The sequence below is a fragment of the Rhea americana genome, unplaced genomic scaffold, assembly GCF_003343005.1.
Source record: "Rhea americana isolate MKP2758 unplaced genomic scaffold, rheAme1 scaffold_68, whole genome shotgun sequence".
NCBI classification, from domain to species: Eukaryota; Metazoa; Chordata; class Aves; order Rheiformes; family Rheidae; genus Rhea; species Rhea americana.
Genome location: NW_028186845.1, coordinates 2,743,764 through 2,761,726, shown reverse-complemented (window position 1 = coordinate 2,761,726; position 17,963 = coordinate 2,743,764). Strand labels below are relative to the sequence as shown.

The window sequence follows — 17,963 nt, the reverse complement described above, 5'->3', positions numbered from 1 at the left end:
AATGCTCTATAGCCAACTGGTAATACTTGGCTGCAAATTAGCATAAAATACTTATGGCCCTGTGTGAAAGACTATAACCTTTGATGGTGAGGTCTCTCTCCACCAGATACACAAAGATGGTGTGACATGCTTTCTTTCCAGAAACAGTKTAAGATGGGGCACACAGAAATTTATTATTTCGATACGAAGAGCGTAGGCTGGGGTGGCAGTGAAGAAAGGAGGGAAGAGACGAGTGCAGTGTGCTGAAGTATTTCTCACTGCTGGAATGTTTGCTTTGAAAGGGCCTTTCAAGAGTACAYGTTGCCAGGGGAGATTTTCTCTCCACATCTTTTATTGCCACCCCACAAATCAAAGATTTCAATACACTAATATAGGAAAACCACAGACTTAAATAGYCCCTGCCATACAGAAGCAATAGCCTTTTCAATTTCCCTAACCTGTAGCAAGTACAGCATGAGAGATTACCAGTGTTAAATAAGGAAGCCCTTCCTTGGAATAAATCATTCATTGGTATGTTCTAAAGCATATTTTATTTTGTGCATTACAAATGCCACGCAAATGTTTGCAAAATTACTGAGGGCAGATCTGGACCAGAGTACCATAAGCAAGAACAAAGTAACACTGAATCAAATATGGGGCAGAAAGAAAATGGCTGCAAGTACAGGATTATGTTTTTCTTACAGTAGGTTGCCCAGAGTTGTCTCCTGCGTCTAGCCCATCCCATAATACCTGTTGTGCTAAGCCTCCTTCTGTGGAGGTCTTGTTTATGAAACATCAAGTTGGAAGGAATCCACAGAGTAACTGCACTATCAGGTGCAAGCGTGGCTGCCATGGCAGCTCACCTACTGCTGCTGTGGTAGGCTTCAGGGAACTTCCAAAGCACAGGGCATATTGAGATCTCCTGCGGGGCTCCCACATTGCCCGGAGAGCAGGCAAGAGCTAGGGCAAGGAGTTGGGGAGCATGTCCTGGTGTCATCCCAAGATGAAGTGGGCCTCCAGGGGGTCCTGGAATTGAGGTCTGGGAAATGCTCCCCATCATAGCTTCACTATGGGGAGCACTGTTTGTGCTAGATACACTCTCAGCTGTACGCAGCTGTAACCCAGCATCTTTGCAGCAGTCCACCTGGCAGAAAAGGGAGCTGCATCAGTCAAGGCCACTGCTCCAGGAGCAGAGGAGCAGGCAGGAGCGACCACGGTGCCAGTATCTGTCCTGTTTTTTTTTGTGCCCAACACATACCCCTTGTGGGACTAACTGCTGGCCCCTCTTYTGAGGAGTTTAGTATTCACAGCAGCACTGAGTTGCTGGGATTGGAAATTCCTCAGCTGTATTGCTTCCTGGTAGAAAATGCTGTCTTGTTAAGACTGAAACTTCTGTCAGGAGCAGCCGAAGTTTTCTTTGATGGCTTTCCCTCTCTGTCCCTGAAAGCCTGGGAAATCTTGGATTCATCCCAAGAAAAATGTCCAAGATTCCCAAAGTATTCTCAGGAGAGGAAGGTTGCTTCTTGTCTGACTCTAGTCCTGAGTCTGTAAGTAGGAGAGAACAAGCTGGTGACAGGACCATGGTGAGATGGGAAGAATCAGCCAGCGTTGTTAAAGGGTTCGAGGAGAGTTTGAGGAGATGCTGGGAGGCTTCTCTTTTATGTTTTTAAGTAGGGCAGATGTTCGCAGCATGTGGAGGTTTCCCAATAGTCTCTGTAGATATCATGCAACTATAATGATTTAAGATACAGCTTGTTTGTTTTTTACAATGTTGTTGGTGAGAATGATTGTCTGAAGTCTAGTAGACAGCCATTTGCTAAGACCTTCTGTTCTCAGCAAACTTGACAGTGTGGCTTGTTTAATCGCCTTATGTTATTATTGGTATTTTCATTTTCTGTAACTAATTTTACTGAGGAAAAATATATTATTGCCAACTTTGATCTCCCTAGTTCTTGTAAGAAACTGCCTTCAGTCTTGGCCCATTTGAAGAGTACACAGATGGTTCTGTACAGGAGCACGACTCCTTTGAGAAGGTTTCTGATGTGTTTGTGTCCATGGGGTCAGGATGGGAAAGGATCCTATTTACTGAGAGTGAAGAAATTTTGAAGGTGGCTGCTGTTGCCTGTCTTTCAAATAATTATTTTTCTGTCTGTCACTGGGAGTTCAGAAGGAGCTTCAGAGATACCAGGGAAATGCCTGAGGTGCCTGAAAATGAAGGTGATTCCAAAAAATGAAAGCTAGGATGAGACTTTAAAACAAAACAAAAAGCTAAGGAAAAGAAATTCAATGTATACCGAAAGGCAAAGATGTGAGCAGAGCGGTTCATCCTTTCCAAGCCACCCAGCTCCATACAGGATATTTGTGCAACCTCCCCTTAGCCACTTTGCTGTAGCTACAGCCATGGTACATATGCTGCTCTGTGGGAAGGTAAAGGAGATAACCAGCAGTGCTATCTAGTGTCATCAACAGAGTACACCTTTTTACCTCATGAGAAATGAACTCTTTGTACCAAACCTTTTCCATGACTTCTGAAGACTCAGACTGTGCCTTTCAGGTACTGTAAGCCTTGAAGTACAGGGAAAGGTTGTATTTTCTAGGTATCATGCCTCTTGAAAGGCACTGGGAACAGAAGTTCTGCTTGGAAGAAGTGTGTTTTAGTCATTCTAGTCTGAATAAATAATTTGCTGAGATGCAGTGTAGTATAGTTTGGCAAGGCAGAATATATCTGCTCAAGAATGGCAATGCCCTGCATTGCACAAAAAAATCACCGAAAACTAGTAACTTTTACTAGTCCACAGTGCTGCCAAGAGTGACTCCTGTTAGGAGTGCTACCTGCAACAAGGCAGGTAGCAAAGTGTAGGAAARCAAGTATCTTACTGCCATAAAAAAGGTGCTCTTCCAAGTTAAATCATTAGGACTAAATCTGGGACTTGCAAAAACCATAAAACTTTAATAGAGTTACTTCAGTAAAAGAATCTAATAGCTTTCGTAGCCACAAGCTGATTTTAGAGATGCCTCCTGCAGGAACATGTCCATGCTATATGGAGATGAGATTATGAGATTACTAGCAGTTAGAAATCATTTCCTTTAAACTCATGAGTTCTCCCCTCCACAAAAATTAGTATTTACACTTAAAGCACCATGTCAATGGTGAGAATGCCTTGTGTCCCTTCTCACATCATCCTTCAGCAAATAGAAAATGAAGTGGATACAGGATGTTCCCCAGTGTCTGCTGCTCTGGTCAAAGTGATTGCAATGGGAAGACTCTTCTGGCTTTCTAGAAGGTTGGTGCACCCCTACGGACATGTTCTCTTTTCAGCGTATGTGTAGGCAGAGGTCCCAAGCTGGGACGCTGCAAGCCAGACTGCTTGGGCAGCACAGATGAAGGTCAGAGAAATGCTGTGACTCTGCCCTTCTCTTGCTGCTACCYTAGCAAGACAGAAGGTTTAGAGAAGAGGCTTCTTGTACACCAGAAGCTCAAGAGCTCATGTGTTAAAAATGGTTTTAATACTCCTTCCTTAGGTGTCTAAATTTCTTTAGATGTGGGGGGAGACAGCTCCCTTGTGGCTGTGTAGTCCACTGGATTGCAGGCCCCTGTGTCCCTGTGCCCCCTAAAATGCCTAAAAAAGATAATCTTAGGTACTCATCAGCAGTAGAAATTAAGAGGTTGTGGGGATCCAACTCTCTTAAACCCTTTTGAAAGTCTTCATGTACGGAGAATCAAGAAAACAGACAGGGGAAGCCACATACCCATAAGCTGTAAGAGCTTAAAGGGACAAAACGAAAGAAGAGCTAAAAGGAGAAAGCTGAAAGGCAGCTAAAAGAGAAGAATAAGAGACTATGATTGGACAAAAGTGTGTGGTTATTGGCAGGAGGTGTAGTTAAAATCCTAAACAAACCTTCAGTAAGCCCTCCATTGCTGCAGAAGTGGGGGATCAATGCAAGAAAATATTTGAAGCTTTCAGGATGAAATAGGAGATGAAGCTGCAGAGGATGAGATGACAGCTGTCCTATCACAGAGCTTAAAGAGTACGTACAGTAGGAACTGTGCAAACAAAATAAGCTCATGTGGTACCAGCTGAGAAGCCAGTATAAAGAAAAGTCCAAGACCAGTGAAGAGGAGAGGGAATGTAAGTTTCTTAAAAAAAAAAAAAAGGGGGGGGGGCAAAATCAGCTAGAAAGTGCTGATGTTCCCAAAGAGTATAAAAGCAGAGTACAGCACCTGTGCTGCACGGTGGTGCATGCCTGGGACACCCTGCCCAGAATTTGTGTTCTGTTTGTGCAGAAAGGTGACAGCCGTAGTATTAGATTACATTTGCTCTGTTTAATTTGTACAAATGAGGAAGGAAATGTCTCCAGAGAACAACAGTGAAAAGAATAGTGAAAAATGAAATCTGGGCTTTACATTAACCGATCATCTCTAGCTACAGCAAGCTGGGAGATGAAAGCAAGATAGCCACCTGGGATTTCATATGGAAGTGATTTCTGCATTTGCGCATGGAATAACTCACATCTGGATTATACCCCTCTGGCTGTCTAATAGAGCCATGGTATCCCCTTAAGTCTGCTGGGGTCAGCCATATGACTAAAATTCATATAAACTCTCTGCCAACTTTAAAATAACTGGTTTGCCTACCAGCTCCAGCTTGGGCTAACTGATCTGAGCCTGTTTCAGCCTGGCTCTGAACTCTACGCTGCTTTAACACAATTTTGCCAAAACACAGGTTAACTAATGTGCARCTAGATCAGGTCTATTTGCCAGTTGTCATCCTGCTCTCTGCTAGGATTGCTTAGCTTCATTTATTATTTATTGCTCTTTATTTATTACGATTTATTTCAATTTTGCTTTCCCTGCCTCTTTTTCTAGGCCTTTTGAACATGCCCTTTCCCTGTCTATTTTTCTGGGCCTTTTGAACATAGCACCATTTCTAATCAGTGTTTCCTTTCCTGATATAACCTGAAAGCATCCTCTTTTTTCACATTGTCTAGATCTGTACGCAAGAACTGCATTAACACCAGCAAATTTACAGTCTTCAGTCTAAATACCTCTTTGCAGCACTGGTTGTATGACTTACAACTCTGACTTGATCCTCTGAACAGGGAGAGGGCAACATCCCTCTCCTGCAGACTTGCTTACACCAGTGATAGGTTCTAATGTGGGGGATTGGCTAGTTCTACGCTGTATCATTGGCATAAGTGTTAAGTGAACTCGTATTTCCCGAGGCTTAGACTGGAGGCTCTTGGGGAATAGAGCTGCATGATTTTACAAATGTGGCATCATTAAAAAAATGTAAAGAAATGCAAACAATCAAGGCAAGCGACCATCCCTCATTTCTTTTTTCTCTGTTTACAGTGGTGTTTGAATACACTTCCCATTAAGTGTGCAATGTGCCTCTAGGCCTTCTGGCTAGGAAAAAGAAATTACCATTTTTAGTAAAAGAGCCAAATGGACTCATATGTTTTCTGTGATTCCAAGGTTTAGGATGTATTTTTATGCTGTGTATAGCTTTTAGATACATTTATCTTGTGATTAAGTGAATTGCTGTAAGCAAGCTTTTCTTCCTGCTCTGTTTTTACTTTCTTTGACTGTAGCACATTCATCCGTATCTAGACAGCCCTAAGGGGAGGCATAAAAAGCAAACCAAAAGAGAAAAATCCAAAAGTACAACAGAAAAGTTAAGGCAGTGGTCTGCGGTTTGTCACTTACCTTTCATGCATGAGTTGGAACGTCTGTTTTTTGCCCAGATTCAACAGGGGAAGTTGAGAGCTTTACAGATCTATCTTGGCATTTAGATAGAGTTCATGAACATACATGCACTAAAGCTGTAGATAGGAAAAAGACCGAGACATAGGAATATCACTCGTTTGTAGCTGGATTTYAGCAGTGTCTTAATTTGGTGAGAAGGAAGTTTGGTTCACCTGGATCTCATGGACCTTAGAGCAAAGATAATCCAGTGAAGAGAGCAGTGGAGGAGGAGTCAGGTAGCTCTACACTAATTCTTCTGACAATCTGTGCCTTTAAATTAAAGTCAATAGCAAGCAGTCTGTTGATTTTGATACATCATGGTTTCTGAAGAGCTCTGTGGAAAACGGTAGCTTTTGTGTCATGCAAAATGTCATGGTTTTGACATTTGTTCTTATTGTGATTAGAAAGTTTCTGAAATCCTCTTTAGGCTTTATGGTAAGTGCAGTATGCRGTTATTAATTAGCTGCATTTCCTTATTGGTAAAAACAAAGATTGCAACAATGAATTTTCTTGTAAATGTATAGCGATGACTAGCAGAAAAYCTCTAGAGAAATGTAATGTAAGCACTGTTCAGTGAGTTGTGGGTAGTATGTGTTGTGTGTGGTTGAATTGCATGTTTGGGTAAAATGTGTGGGGAAAGATGTCACTCTTGGCAATGCYGTTCTCCTCAGCTCCATCCCTTGCTCGCAGTGGAAGACAGTTAAAAGTTCAAGAGAGCTCCAGCATGCTAGTGAAAGAGAAGAGGTGGGAAGGGTTAGCAGGAGATGCCAATGGCCTTTCTTAGTCCTCCAGACCCACTAGACAGAAATCACCTGCATCATCTGTGCACGTAAATGAACATACATTTCCACCKTGAGTACAACATGTTCGTTACTATCAGTATAGTGGCCGAACAGTCACGTTACAGTCACACTAGGCATGTTCTTATTCTGCACAGCTGATGTAGCCAAGATGTGTTGCCTTCCCCCTGGTTAGAGTTTGGATTTATTGACACTGTAAAAGTCAAGTAACAGACAGACTTCACCCTGAGTGTTCTCCCGACTGAGCTGCTTCTAGTTTTAAATCTTGCAGGATTTGGTCTGTTCCACTCCCTGCTTCTTCCTGCACCAGAGGAACAATTCACTCCTCTTCTGTTCCAGCTGGAGAACACAAAATGCAGCTGCTCCTGTGACTCAGAAGTGATTATATTTTCATGCTTGTAACTCATGAGCTATCTGTGAACCCCCCTGTGATTCRAAAGTAGTGCAACTGCTATGCGTGTGTGGGTAGCAGAAGGGGAACTTTGCCTCGGGGCTCCCTCTGACACTGTTCCCTCTGATCCCTCTACCTGTAAGCTTCCTCTTCTTACCTGTGCTTTCCCCTCTTCTCATCTAGCAGGATCCTCTGCTAGCAGCAGGAGGATTTGCAGGTGTACAGCCATTTCAGGAAGGAGAGGGAAGGAGAGAGACAGTGCGTTATATAAGGACTTATTTTCAAAGGACACTTGTTATTTTTAAGGGATTCCAGCCAACTGAGGTGCAGTTTATGTACGTATATGTTATAGTAATTCCTTTGAATTTTCATGCAAAATTTAAGTTTCTAAGTTGAAGGTGAGTCAAAACAGAGCCACACCGTCTTTAGCACAGTCCTAGAAGCTGTTAAATAGAGAAACAAGCAGATCTAGRACTTTGCATTAAGGAGTTAAACTGCATCTCATGACTATGTCATTCTGACATTAAAGAGAGATGAAATATTTTCTTGGAAAAGATCTGCTGTGTCATTCAGTCACTTCCTGACAATTTTCAGAGCCCTGAGATGCGAGACTACTCGAGTAGAAGCCCAACCATAATTTTCAGGGACTGAGACTTTTTTCTTTCCAGTGCATTCATCTTAAAGGACCTCCGTTTCCTTGAGTGACTGTCCAAGAACGTTCACTCCAAGTAACTCTGCAGGAGCACAGCTCCGGCAGACAGTCACCAGGGAGACCAGGCAGTGGGGCCCAGCGGGAGGCTCCTAGAGCCACGGAGCGCCTGAGCTGAGACAGCCACATGGCACAGTGCAAGGTGAGTAGACTCGTGCAAGCAGCAGGGCTAATCAGGTCAGACACAACGCAGGGGAGCCCTTCGGTGGTAGCTCAGGACTCTGTGCTGGGTTCCCTGGCCACACACTCTTTCATCTTTTAYGGCGCAATCAGAATTTCAGAAAAATCATTTAATGGAGCAAGGCAGGAATAGAGATAGTAGATGTTAAGTCTTTCTCCTTATTTACCTTCATCATCACTATAGCTCTGTTCCTCTGTAGCCAATGAACATGTTTTGTCATACCTTCCCTGTGCTATAAATGAGGCCCCTTGTATTGCTGCAATACTGTCATCATTTAGAAAGTGTCTTCTGCTACACACAATACATAGGAATATTGTGGCAACAATACTGGTTCCATGGCCATGCAAAACTCCTTCCTTTGAAAAGAGAGACAGAGCTGGACTGTTGTAGTGCAATACGATGTGAGAGCCAGCAATATGAAGATAGTGCTTTGAGCATTTTGTGTACGTGCGAAATTGCTCCACCTTTTATRTATCTAAACTCGATTCTCTAAGTTACATCCAGGAAGGTGTCTCTTTTTCCTTGTACTGCCCAGGGAACAGCCTCCTAATGCTGATTCTGCATTGTCCTATATTAGATGCTAAAGCAGGCTAGTAGAGGTTAAATATATGACCAGAGAAGGAAGATAATTYCTTAGGTAAAGGTCCTTGACATTCTCCCTAAAAAATTTTATCAAAGTGATTGACTAAATGAGTGTTTAAGGACTGTTTTTGTTGGCTGTGTTTGCTGTTTGAATGTCCCTTTTCCCTTTTATTTTTTAACTTATTAATGAATTATTTGTTGCTCAGAGACTAAAAACTAGCTAGGATGACTTAAGAAAGCAGATGCACTAAAATCTAGGCATAGGACCAAAGTTTTCTTTGCATAATGCAAGTGTATTGCTGTGTATTTAAAAGCTCTTTTGAGATTTTTTTTTCTGGTTTCTAAATGTTCCTTTGGGATAAGGATGGTGCATGCTTTCATTACTCATAGAAGATTAAATGCTAGATCAGTGTGACTAACATTCCTGACTTAAGACATTACTCCTAATACTGTATTAAGCCCGTAAGCTTTGTTACTTGGCTGCCTAGGCTTTTCCTAGGCTTGTGGCTTTCTGACACTGTAGCTGTCATATGTTCCAATTACACACAGAAGGAATGTGTGCAGTCACCCCTCTGTGTGCAGAACAGCGCTTTAGGTATCTCCTCCCCTAAGTAGTAGTGTAGGAGCAATGTGAGGACATTGTGCACCATGGCCCTGCGGTGAGGGTCCTCCTTAACTATGCGACAGCGTTTTCTGCGTGCCAAGGGGAGGCCTGAAGGGCTGGTGTCCTCCACGAGGGCTCTGCGCACCCAGCCTCCCTGAGCGCTTTCCAGGGTGCGCAGCAGCATCAGTGAACTGTCTGTGGGCAGGTGGGAAAATGCAGGGGTAATTTATGTCCTAGAGCAACCTGGAGAAAATCAGGAGTCCCAGGAGATTTGGTTAGCTTCAGCAGTTACAATAGACCTGGAAAWTTTTTTTTGAATTAGGCATTCTTTAGAAACCTCTATTTCCCATCTAAAAATTTCATCAGAAGAACTGAAGGGTATGCAACACATGAAATTGAATGAATACGCATGTAATTGTTTCTTTTTCTTTTAATTTCATGGAGCCTTAGATCCTAAATTTCAGTCACAGGGATTAGAGCCATGAATCATGAACACTAAGTTTACTTAGTACACAGAAGATTACTTTTTAAGACCATTATTTTGCAAAGAACTTCACTGCAACTAAGTATGTTTATCTGCCTGAATACTTTCCCCCTGTACTTTTCTAAACAATGTGTAAATTATTCTGTCAACCTTCAACCCCATTTATGCGAGGAATTCAAGTGCTGGAAAGGAAGGAAACCCCACCTTCGTTTATAGCTCCAACATATGTGTTAGTTTCACCCAATTAGCAGTTTCTACAGAACAAGTTCAGTGTTTGCAATTACAATTGGTGCAAGAAAGAGTTGGCACCATATGCTGGGGTTTCACTAGATAAACAACTCTTAATCCCTTTCGGGGACACCAGCTGATGAATATGAAGTGTGTGGATGTTTATATAAACCAATGAGTGTTCGTAATGCCTAATCCGCAGAATTTTAAGGATCAAATACTTGAGCAAAACCCACATCATATAAGCGTATGCTTAGAATTTGTGCCACTGAGAGAACTTTTATCTCAGTGCAAAAGAATGAAGATGTCTGTCTAGAGACAGGCAGGCCTGTCTGGGAAAGAAGTTAGCCCTGGAGAGGTACTGACTGCATTATGGTGACAAGACAGGCAGAAGCTAGGCTGACCTGCACACAAGACTGCTTAAAAGAAACAGAAATTTAGGGAGCAAGAATGGGGCTGGCACAATTACGATTGCAAATGGACAAGGAGGTAGGAGATAATGCTCTAAGCTCTGGCCCATGTCTTATCAGCAAGAATAGTGGTTGAATGAAAACAAGAGTGTACAGCTTTGCTTGAAACATGAACTGTGGTGAGGTTTAAATGAGCTTAAACCACAGGAGATAAGTTTCACATGTATCTACTCCACTGCATCCTGGCAGTGGAACTGCTGCTCCATCAAGATAACTGCAGTTTGTCCACGTATACAAAATATACAAAAGAACTTCAGCCTCTCAAAAAATACTGCCTAAAAATCTCCCTATACCAAGCTTATATCACAGTTGGCTGTCATTGTGTTACTACAGACAGTCAAGTCCTAGCATCCTTTAGAGCTCCTGGTCTGAGGACAGTAAATCAGCAGCAAAGTCTCTCATTTACTTCAGCGGCTGTTAGATGAAACCTAAAAAAGGCATGCTGTGTTGTCTACCACTTATATTCCTTTCTTCTTTCACATGTCAAAGTGCAGTYTAATCTGGTTTCCCAACTGATTGTAGAGATGTCTTTGCTAAGACCAGTAGCAGCATAGCCGCCTCCATCTATTAGTTACTGGTATCAAGCATCGTTTCTCCTTGCGCTGGAGCTGACAATACTAATGGACCAACCACCATCTATCATCTATTCCAGGTACCGTGAACAGAGGCGTTCTCTTGTCTTCCAAACATGCCAGTCTTAATGTGGCCATTGATCTGACCTCATGAAAATGATTAGTCTGCACATGATGATGATAAAACCAGAAACATTAACTTTTAATTCCTACAGAATTCCTCGGCTTGATTTTTGTAGAAAAAGTGCAGTGAAAAGCCCAACCGATCAGCAAACGGTCTTTGGGCAGAAAACATTTTGGCAGCATCCTGCCACCCCCCTCCCAATCACTTGCAGCATTCACTGTACATAATCAATAGGCATGAAACGCCTGAACATCTGCCTGTTCTAGCAGCTGCACCACCACCGTGGAGGCAGAGCAGTTATTACTCAGCCTGAATTACGTCAGGCCAAGCAGCAGGCTGGAGTCTCTAAGCACACCCACCTTCTTCGGTCTTCCCCTTTCAACCTATGCACCCTATATGMAACCTATGCCAAATTCACCATCTCCTGCAGGACCGCCCCTGCATGGCCTGTCTGAACGTGAATGAGAGCAGCTGTTCTGCACCTGGGACTGAAATGCTGGCAGATCTCATGTGTTGTTTAATAATTTTGCATAGATCAACAGTTTCTGAATAGTGCACACTTCATTCAGTACAGCAGGTTTTTAAATTCTCATTGTATATTCATGGATCACTGCACCTTTTCTAAGCCGCAATTGTCTCTATTGTTAAACCAAAATGTTAATGTCTTCCATGCTGTCCTTCCCTCTAGTTCAGTGCATTTCAATGGGGGTTAAAAGGTAAGAAGACTCTAAAACTTCAAATACTCATTCACATCATTATAAGCTATACCTAGTTGCATCTTGCTCCTCCTTCAATAACCTGCTTCTCTTCATCAGTAATGTTAAATAGTGACACCTACAGTGAAAACAAACAGAGGCTTCTTCAATAAAACAATAGGGTGTCACTAATTCTACTGTGCCAATTGCTGCTGAGCTGGTATTAATGTGGTCTCATGTTGTCTATGCAGAGTTCTGTGCATGAGAGTAACTGATAATCCCCTGCCTAAGCCTGTTGCTTCAGACCATTGTGTTTTTCTGGCCTCTTGAACATACAGCACTTCAGTTTATTTTCCACTTTTCCAAATCTTTTCTTTTCTGGTCAAGAATCTTCCTTTTAATCTTCCAACTCCTCATTACACTTCAAGCTAGAGTATAAATTAGAGTTTGTATTTTGTACCACTGTCCTAAGGCCTATTGTGGAAAAGTTATGGATGTTGTTATTGCCTGGATCTGTGATGTTACCTGTGCTGCTCACTGCTGGTCAGTTGTCCCCAACTTCCTCTTCTGCAGTATCTCCTGAGACCATGGCTGGGAGGGCTGGTTTTACACTGTACTTAGGTGACTGCAACCAGATCAAATTCCTGTCTCATATGCTGGACATCAAGGAATTGCGTTATCTCAGACAGGTACTGTAGTAAGGTTGGGTTTTGCTGTTCAGAAGCCACGGTTATAAACCTGAAGAATTGTGCACATCTGCCCCATTAAATGTATTATTAAATACTAGTACTTCCTGACTAGAAGTTAAAAAATATATATATATAGTCTTGTAAAAGGCAGTTCTGCTGAGGTACTGGTGAAAGCTATTTTGAAAGCACAGAGGACTAGTCCACTTTTTAAGGGTGAAATTCAGCTCCAAATTAAAATCAGTTGGGCCCCAACTTTCCCTGAGCGGGTACCTGACCAGCGGCAGCACTCAGCTGAGCAGGCTGTACATTCTCCGCAGGTCTCCCGCACACTGCCTATGCCTCCGCAGCCCCTGCTGAACGGTGCATTACGGATGCCAGTGTGCTTTGTGGGGTGTCTATGTGTTAAAAATTCACAGATGAAAAGTGCTATAGGACAGTTTGGTATTGTTTTGTATCAACTCTTATGTCTGTTTAGTTATCTAAGTTCCTAACTGCTTACAGACACAAGGGTTTTGAATGATTTTGGTTATATCTAATTCATTCTCCCTACTGACATACAAGCTGAGGGTAAAAGATTTTTGAATAAAACCTGTTTCTAAAATTGTAAAAATTAACCATGCAACAAGCTTTGTTTGTTTTTCTTGTCAGTTCACAGTTCCTTTTTAACCTGTTCACCCAAAGGGTTTGTAAGCCTTTGCTGACCTGAACATCAAATGGTTTCCCAATTACTCTTTTGGATTGCTAGCAACTTTAGTACTTGATKAGTCTAAAATGAGGAAGCAGTGACACGTTGTACACGGGAAATAGTGCTTTTTAGAATTACTTGTGGGGACTGGAGCCAACCATCTCCTTCAAAGCCCAGAAAGGTTAATTGCAGCTCTTTTTTTCTTGACCTGAATACCAGAGCAGACAGCCGGCCATCCTGCCCTTCTGGTTGCAAACCATCTCAAATAGCATTTTCTGATTTTGTCAGGCAGTATGTGGATATGGCAGGCAGTTTTGAAGAAGTGTGCTCTGTGCATTTTAGGTTAGAAGATGGCAGTTCCAAGTTTTTGCTGTGTCTTTTTTCTATGGAGTGCTTGCAGGAGAGATTTCTTTTAGCAGTATTTGCCTTCTCTTTTCCCTCAAATATATACCAGCAGCTCTATAGAGATCTGTGCCTAAGTCACTGGTAATGCAACTTTTCCTAAATCACTGCTCTGCACCATAGCTTGCCCCACAATGAATCTGTAGATCTTCATACGTAAACATGTCACCCCCCCAACTCTAGCGGAAGATCCTACGAATTTTCATTGCAGCAAGCTCACAAACCATTTCGGGGAGTGGCAACTGTAAGAGCATGGATCAGGCTTAGAATCAGAGAAAATAAAGGGAAACAACAGTTCTTGGGGGCCCCTCAGCCTCCCATAAGCCAAACACTTGGCACAGAGTCCACAAAGCTCCATGTGTATCTCATTCCCTCATCACTTTGGAGGAGCATCTAGACTGCTGTCAACACGAAATCACAGCTTTCCTCTGAGAACCGGATGAAGTTAATTCTGTTTGCAAGGAATTAATTCTGTGTGCAAGGAGTTGCAACAGGTGTTGGCTTGGTTTAAGCCTTCAGAATAAGCCTTTACGGCAGGCCTGCGGTGCCTGCAAAGTTGTGGACTTCCCAAACCCCTGTACTAGAGTTTTGTCCTAGGTCTGCAGTAAACTCTTCTGTCTGCTCCAGCCAGGACCTAGAATTAGAAAAGTCCAGTAGAAACTGCCCTGGGGCTTTCCTTGCACTTTTCTAGAGCGATAGGAATTGTGGTGCTGTAGAGGCTCAGAACTCCTTAGAGGCACTGGGTTCATAACACTAGAAATCACTTTTAGAAATAAGAACTGTGTTTTGAGATTTGCAGTGGAACGGGAAAGCTGGGCATTTGCTATATATACTCAAGGTTCTCATTTCCCTCAGAATAACCAAGTCTACTTTCATGTTAATTAACAACTATGGTAAGGTTTAGMGAGCATAGCAGTTCTTAGGTTGAACGCTGTGAATTTAACAGAGAGAGGCTTACTCAGGCAGGCTTTAATGCAGCTGGTATGGTGAACAGCGGTCCCGGTTTCACATACTTCATCACGGGCTACCAACTGTATTCAGCCAACCGCTGTGGTTTTCATTGCTATCTGTGCAAACTTAATTTTCCTTTAGATTCCTATGTTTGCTTGTACCTAATAGAGTAAACTCAAACTCTTGATAGGGAGCTGGAAAAAAATAATATATATCTTCCCATTTTCTTATTATGAATGGATGATTTTCTAGAAAATACACTTCAGTGAAATGTGAACTCCAAGCTCTGCACAAGGCCATTGGGTGAACTTCTATAGCACAGTTGTATGTTCTGACTTACACTTACCTCTTGGTCAGTGTAAGTGACTGGATGGCCCAATATAGACATGAAATCCATGAAATTTGCAAGCCAAGCTTGGTATATTTTTAAAGCTACAATTAAATTCTGTTTTTCTTTTCCGTGATTTAGCACCTTTCTTGCCTGCTGACAAAAAGACATGACCATTTTAAAGCATTCTCAGCAAGAAGAGAAACTAAAATATTAGCCTCTGTCATGACAGATATTAGTTATTCCCCTGATCAGGTCTTGATGTTTATCCTTCTCTGAGTTTTCTTAATTATTTCTGTCTTGTATTAATTCTCACAAAGCTCTCTAGATGTGGGCTTTATGATTCAGAATCTCAGCTGTTCATTCAATTAATGGGCTTGATTAATGTGCTTAAACTTCCCAGACACACTTGTGACATATTATGAGCGGGAAACAGGGATTCTGAGTATGCTCCATCTCATTTATGATACTCCTGAGCCCAGAGTCCATTTTAAGCTCTTTATCAGATAGCCTCTTTTTTTTTTTTTTTTTTTTTTTTTTTTTTTTTTTTTTTTTTTTTTTTTTTTTTTTTNTTCTTGTACTCATTAAGCATTGATGTGGAAGGAGTATTATCTTCAGAAGAGTGCCTTAGTTTCCTTTGTCTATCCCTGGTAACCTGGCTTAGTCCCTTTGCAAAAAGTAATTGATTGCAGTTTCAGCACATTAATTAGGATCTGTGAAACTGGCCTGAAAATAGCAAATGTGGATGTGCAGCTGTTTTACTTTATATATTGGTATTGCATATTTCTGTAGAGAAAATACCAAACAGTGAGTTTTTCTAAAGAAAATATAAAGGCACTTGCCAACATTTTTAGTGAGATTATTATCTAATAATAAGCAGTACAGAAGAGTGACATTAGTTGTACAGCAGCGTTACAGAAGGGACAATGTGAAAAGTTTGGCTTTCGTACTTAAATCAGATAGATCTCGCTAAATGTGAAACAGTCATTTGGTGGTGGTGGTGTTCAGTGGATCCGTACCAACCGATAGCACAGTGCTTCCCAAATGCTTTTCCTTCCCTTCTTGGCTTAGCAGTTACCATAACATCATCATCGTAACTCTGGAAGTTAAACTTGTCATTTAATGATTGGCTCACAGGTTGCTTGTTTCCATTTGCTTCTGAAGTAGCTGTTTCTTAGCCAAGTTGTCTACAAATTTTAAAAGTATTATAAGATCCACTGAGGCAAAATATTTTTTATTTAAATGTTCTCCTTATGGTAGTAGAATGCCAGATACTGTCCATCAAACAGCAACATACCACATTAGAACTCAAGAAATAAACTATGTTATTCCACGTGATGTTGCCTGGGTTTTAAAGAAAAAAAATTCAGTCACATGTGAGAACTAGATTTAAGAAAAAAAGGTTTGCTAGGCATTTTCTGTAATTCTTTGTGCCTAACTTATTTTAATACCAGAGAAGATCTGAGGTACATTTGCAGAGCAAAATCAACCCATGTTTCAACATATTCCCTGCTGAAGACTACATGAGTTATCTGAGTGACTCCACTACAGCAGGATCTAATCATTGAATTTGCCAGAATCCCTTCAGGTCTGAGTCCCAATATATTATGTAACAAGAGAATGGTCCTGACATGAAAATGAAGTCCGCTTCAGTAACCCAACTACRTGTCATGAGCCACAGCTTTAACAGATTAAAGCTGTAGTACACGGAATCTGTTGGAAACTATCACATCTCTCTTGCTTCAAAGCAGAATGCAAACCTTTACACATTTTGATATATTTTCATATATACACACACACACACACACACACACGTATGTGCATGCATCACACACAGGGATATACATACATGTATTTTTATATATATGTATGTATGTAAAAAACATGCCTCATCAAGAATGGAGTTCCGTCTTTCCAGGATGAAGGTCAAACATGTTGCTATGTTGGATTGTTTCAAAAATAAGAGCTTGATTTTGTGCCAAAGGATCCCTGAAAGCAAGAGGGTGGATGAGTACAAAGCCCACCTGCTGTACAGTACTAGTTTTGGCAATATTTYCATAAAATGATATAAAGCTACTATGAACATATTTTGCTGAAACAACTACTGAGAAGTTCTARAAATTAATGTTTCTATTGCATTTCTGCTCACAAGCCATAAGGAGATCTTTGTCTTTAAACATTACAGTGCTCAAGGAAAGAGAAAAGGATTCTATTTTATGGTTCTGAGTCAGTTGTTTTCTTTCTAACATATGGCTCCATCTTTTCCATTTTTTTTAAGCAAATTGTAAACATAAACATTGATGCACGTGGAGTTTAATTCRTGCAGAGTTTCATTTGCCTAGTATAAAAGATTGACAAAGGTTATGTAACATGATGAAATTATTTTTGCAGCTTGAGTAGTAACCGTTGTGGAACGCAGAACTGTTTCCCTGGGGTACATTTTTCACTGTTTGTAACTAATTAAAAAACTGAAAATACAATGTGCATGACTCACATTATTAGCATTGTTTTTGGATTGATGTATAATTCCTTGTGCTTCTTCAGGAACTTTTATTCATTTCAGGAACTTTTATTCATTTCCTAATTAATCTTTCCTTTTTTTTTTTTTTTTTTTTAAGGTTTCTGACAGATGTGACTCCATCTTTGTTAATGGCAAGGAAATGAAAAGCAAAGTGGATACTATTGTTAACTTCACTTACCAGCATTTTACCACCCAATTAGAAGTGACGGTCTGGGTTCCACGGCTTCCCCTGCAGATTGAGATCTCTGATACAGAACTTAGCCAGATCAAAGGCTGGAGGATACCAGTCACCTCCAATAAGAGGTATGCTTACCACACTGGCTCAGTCCACATGTATGTCTAGGGTCTCAGATTTTAGAACTGAGCAAATTTTTAGAGTGTTTCTTGGAATCTAAAGCTCTCTTGTTTCAAATTAGTTTAACAGTCTGCATTAGCCTTYATCATAACACACCCAACAATGGTATTGGTCAGATACAGATTTATATCCTTTTAAGTCAGTGGCATTGCTTGGAGCATTAAACCAATTCCACACGATCTCAGGAAATCAGATCTCWCATTCTGATGTGCAAATCTGAGGAAAAGAACCTAGACCTCTTCCACCCTATATGCAACACAGTGTGTGATACGCAACACTGCTGCTGCTTTGTTTCTGTTTACACTGCTGAATAAAGGAAGGCCAATGAGGGATCTCAGGCATTGTGCATACATACCACTTAAATGTTATGCAGCTCCGTGACAGCTTACACTCCACAAGACTATGGCTGGACACAGTTCAGGAGACATCGTGCACCAGAGATCAAACAGGCACTGCATGGGACACAG

General features: G+C 41.4%; 1 protein-coding gene across 2 annotated transcripts in view; it reads left to right on the top strand.

Moving 5' to 3' along the window:
• The window catches only part of TMEM132B (transmembrane protein 132B), a 255,118-nt gene that overhangs the window by 221,805 nt on the left and 15,350 nt on the right, over positions 1-17,963 (top strand). For both annotated transcript variants that reach the window (XM_085321058.1, XM_085321057.1), the window contains exon 6: positions 17,239-17,444. In XM_085321058.1, the coding sequence (XP_085177184.1) occupies positions 17,239-17,444 (206 nt within the window). The remainder of the gene's footprint in view (positions 1-17,238; positions 17,445-17,963) is intronic.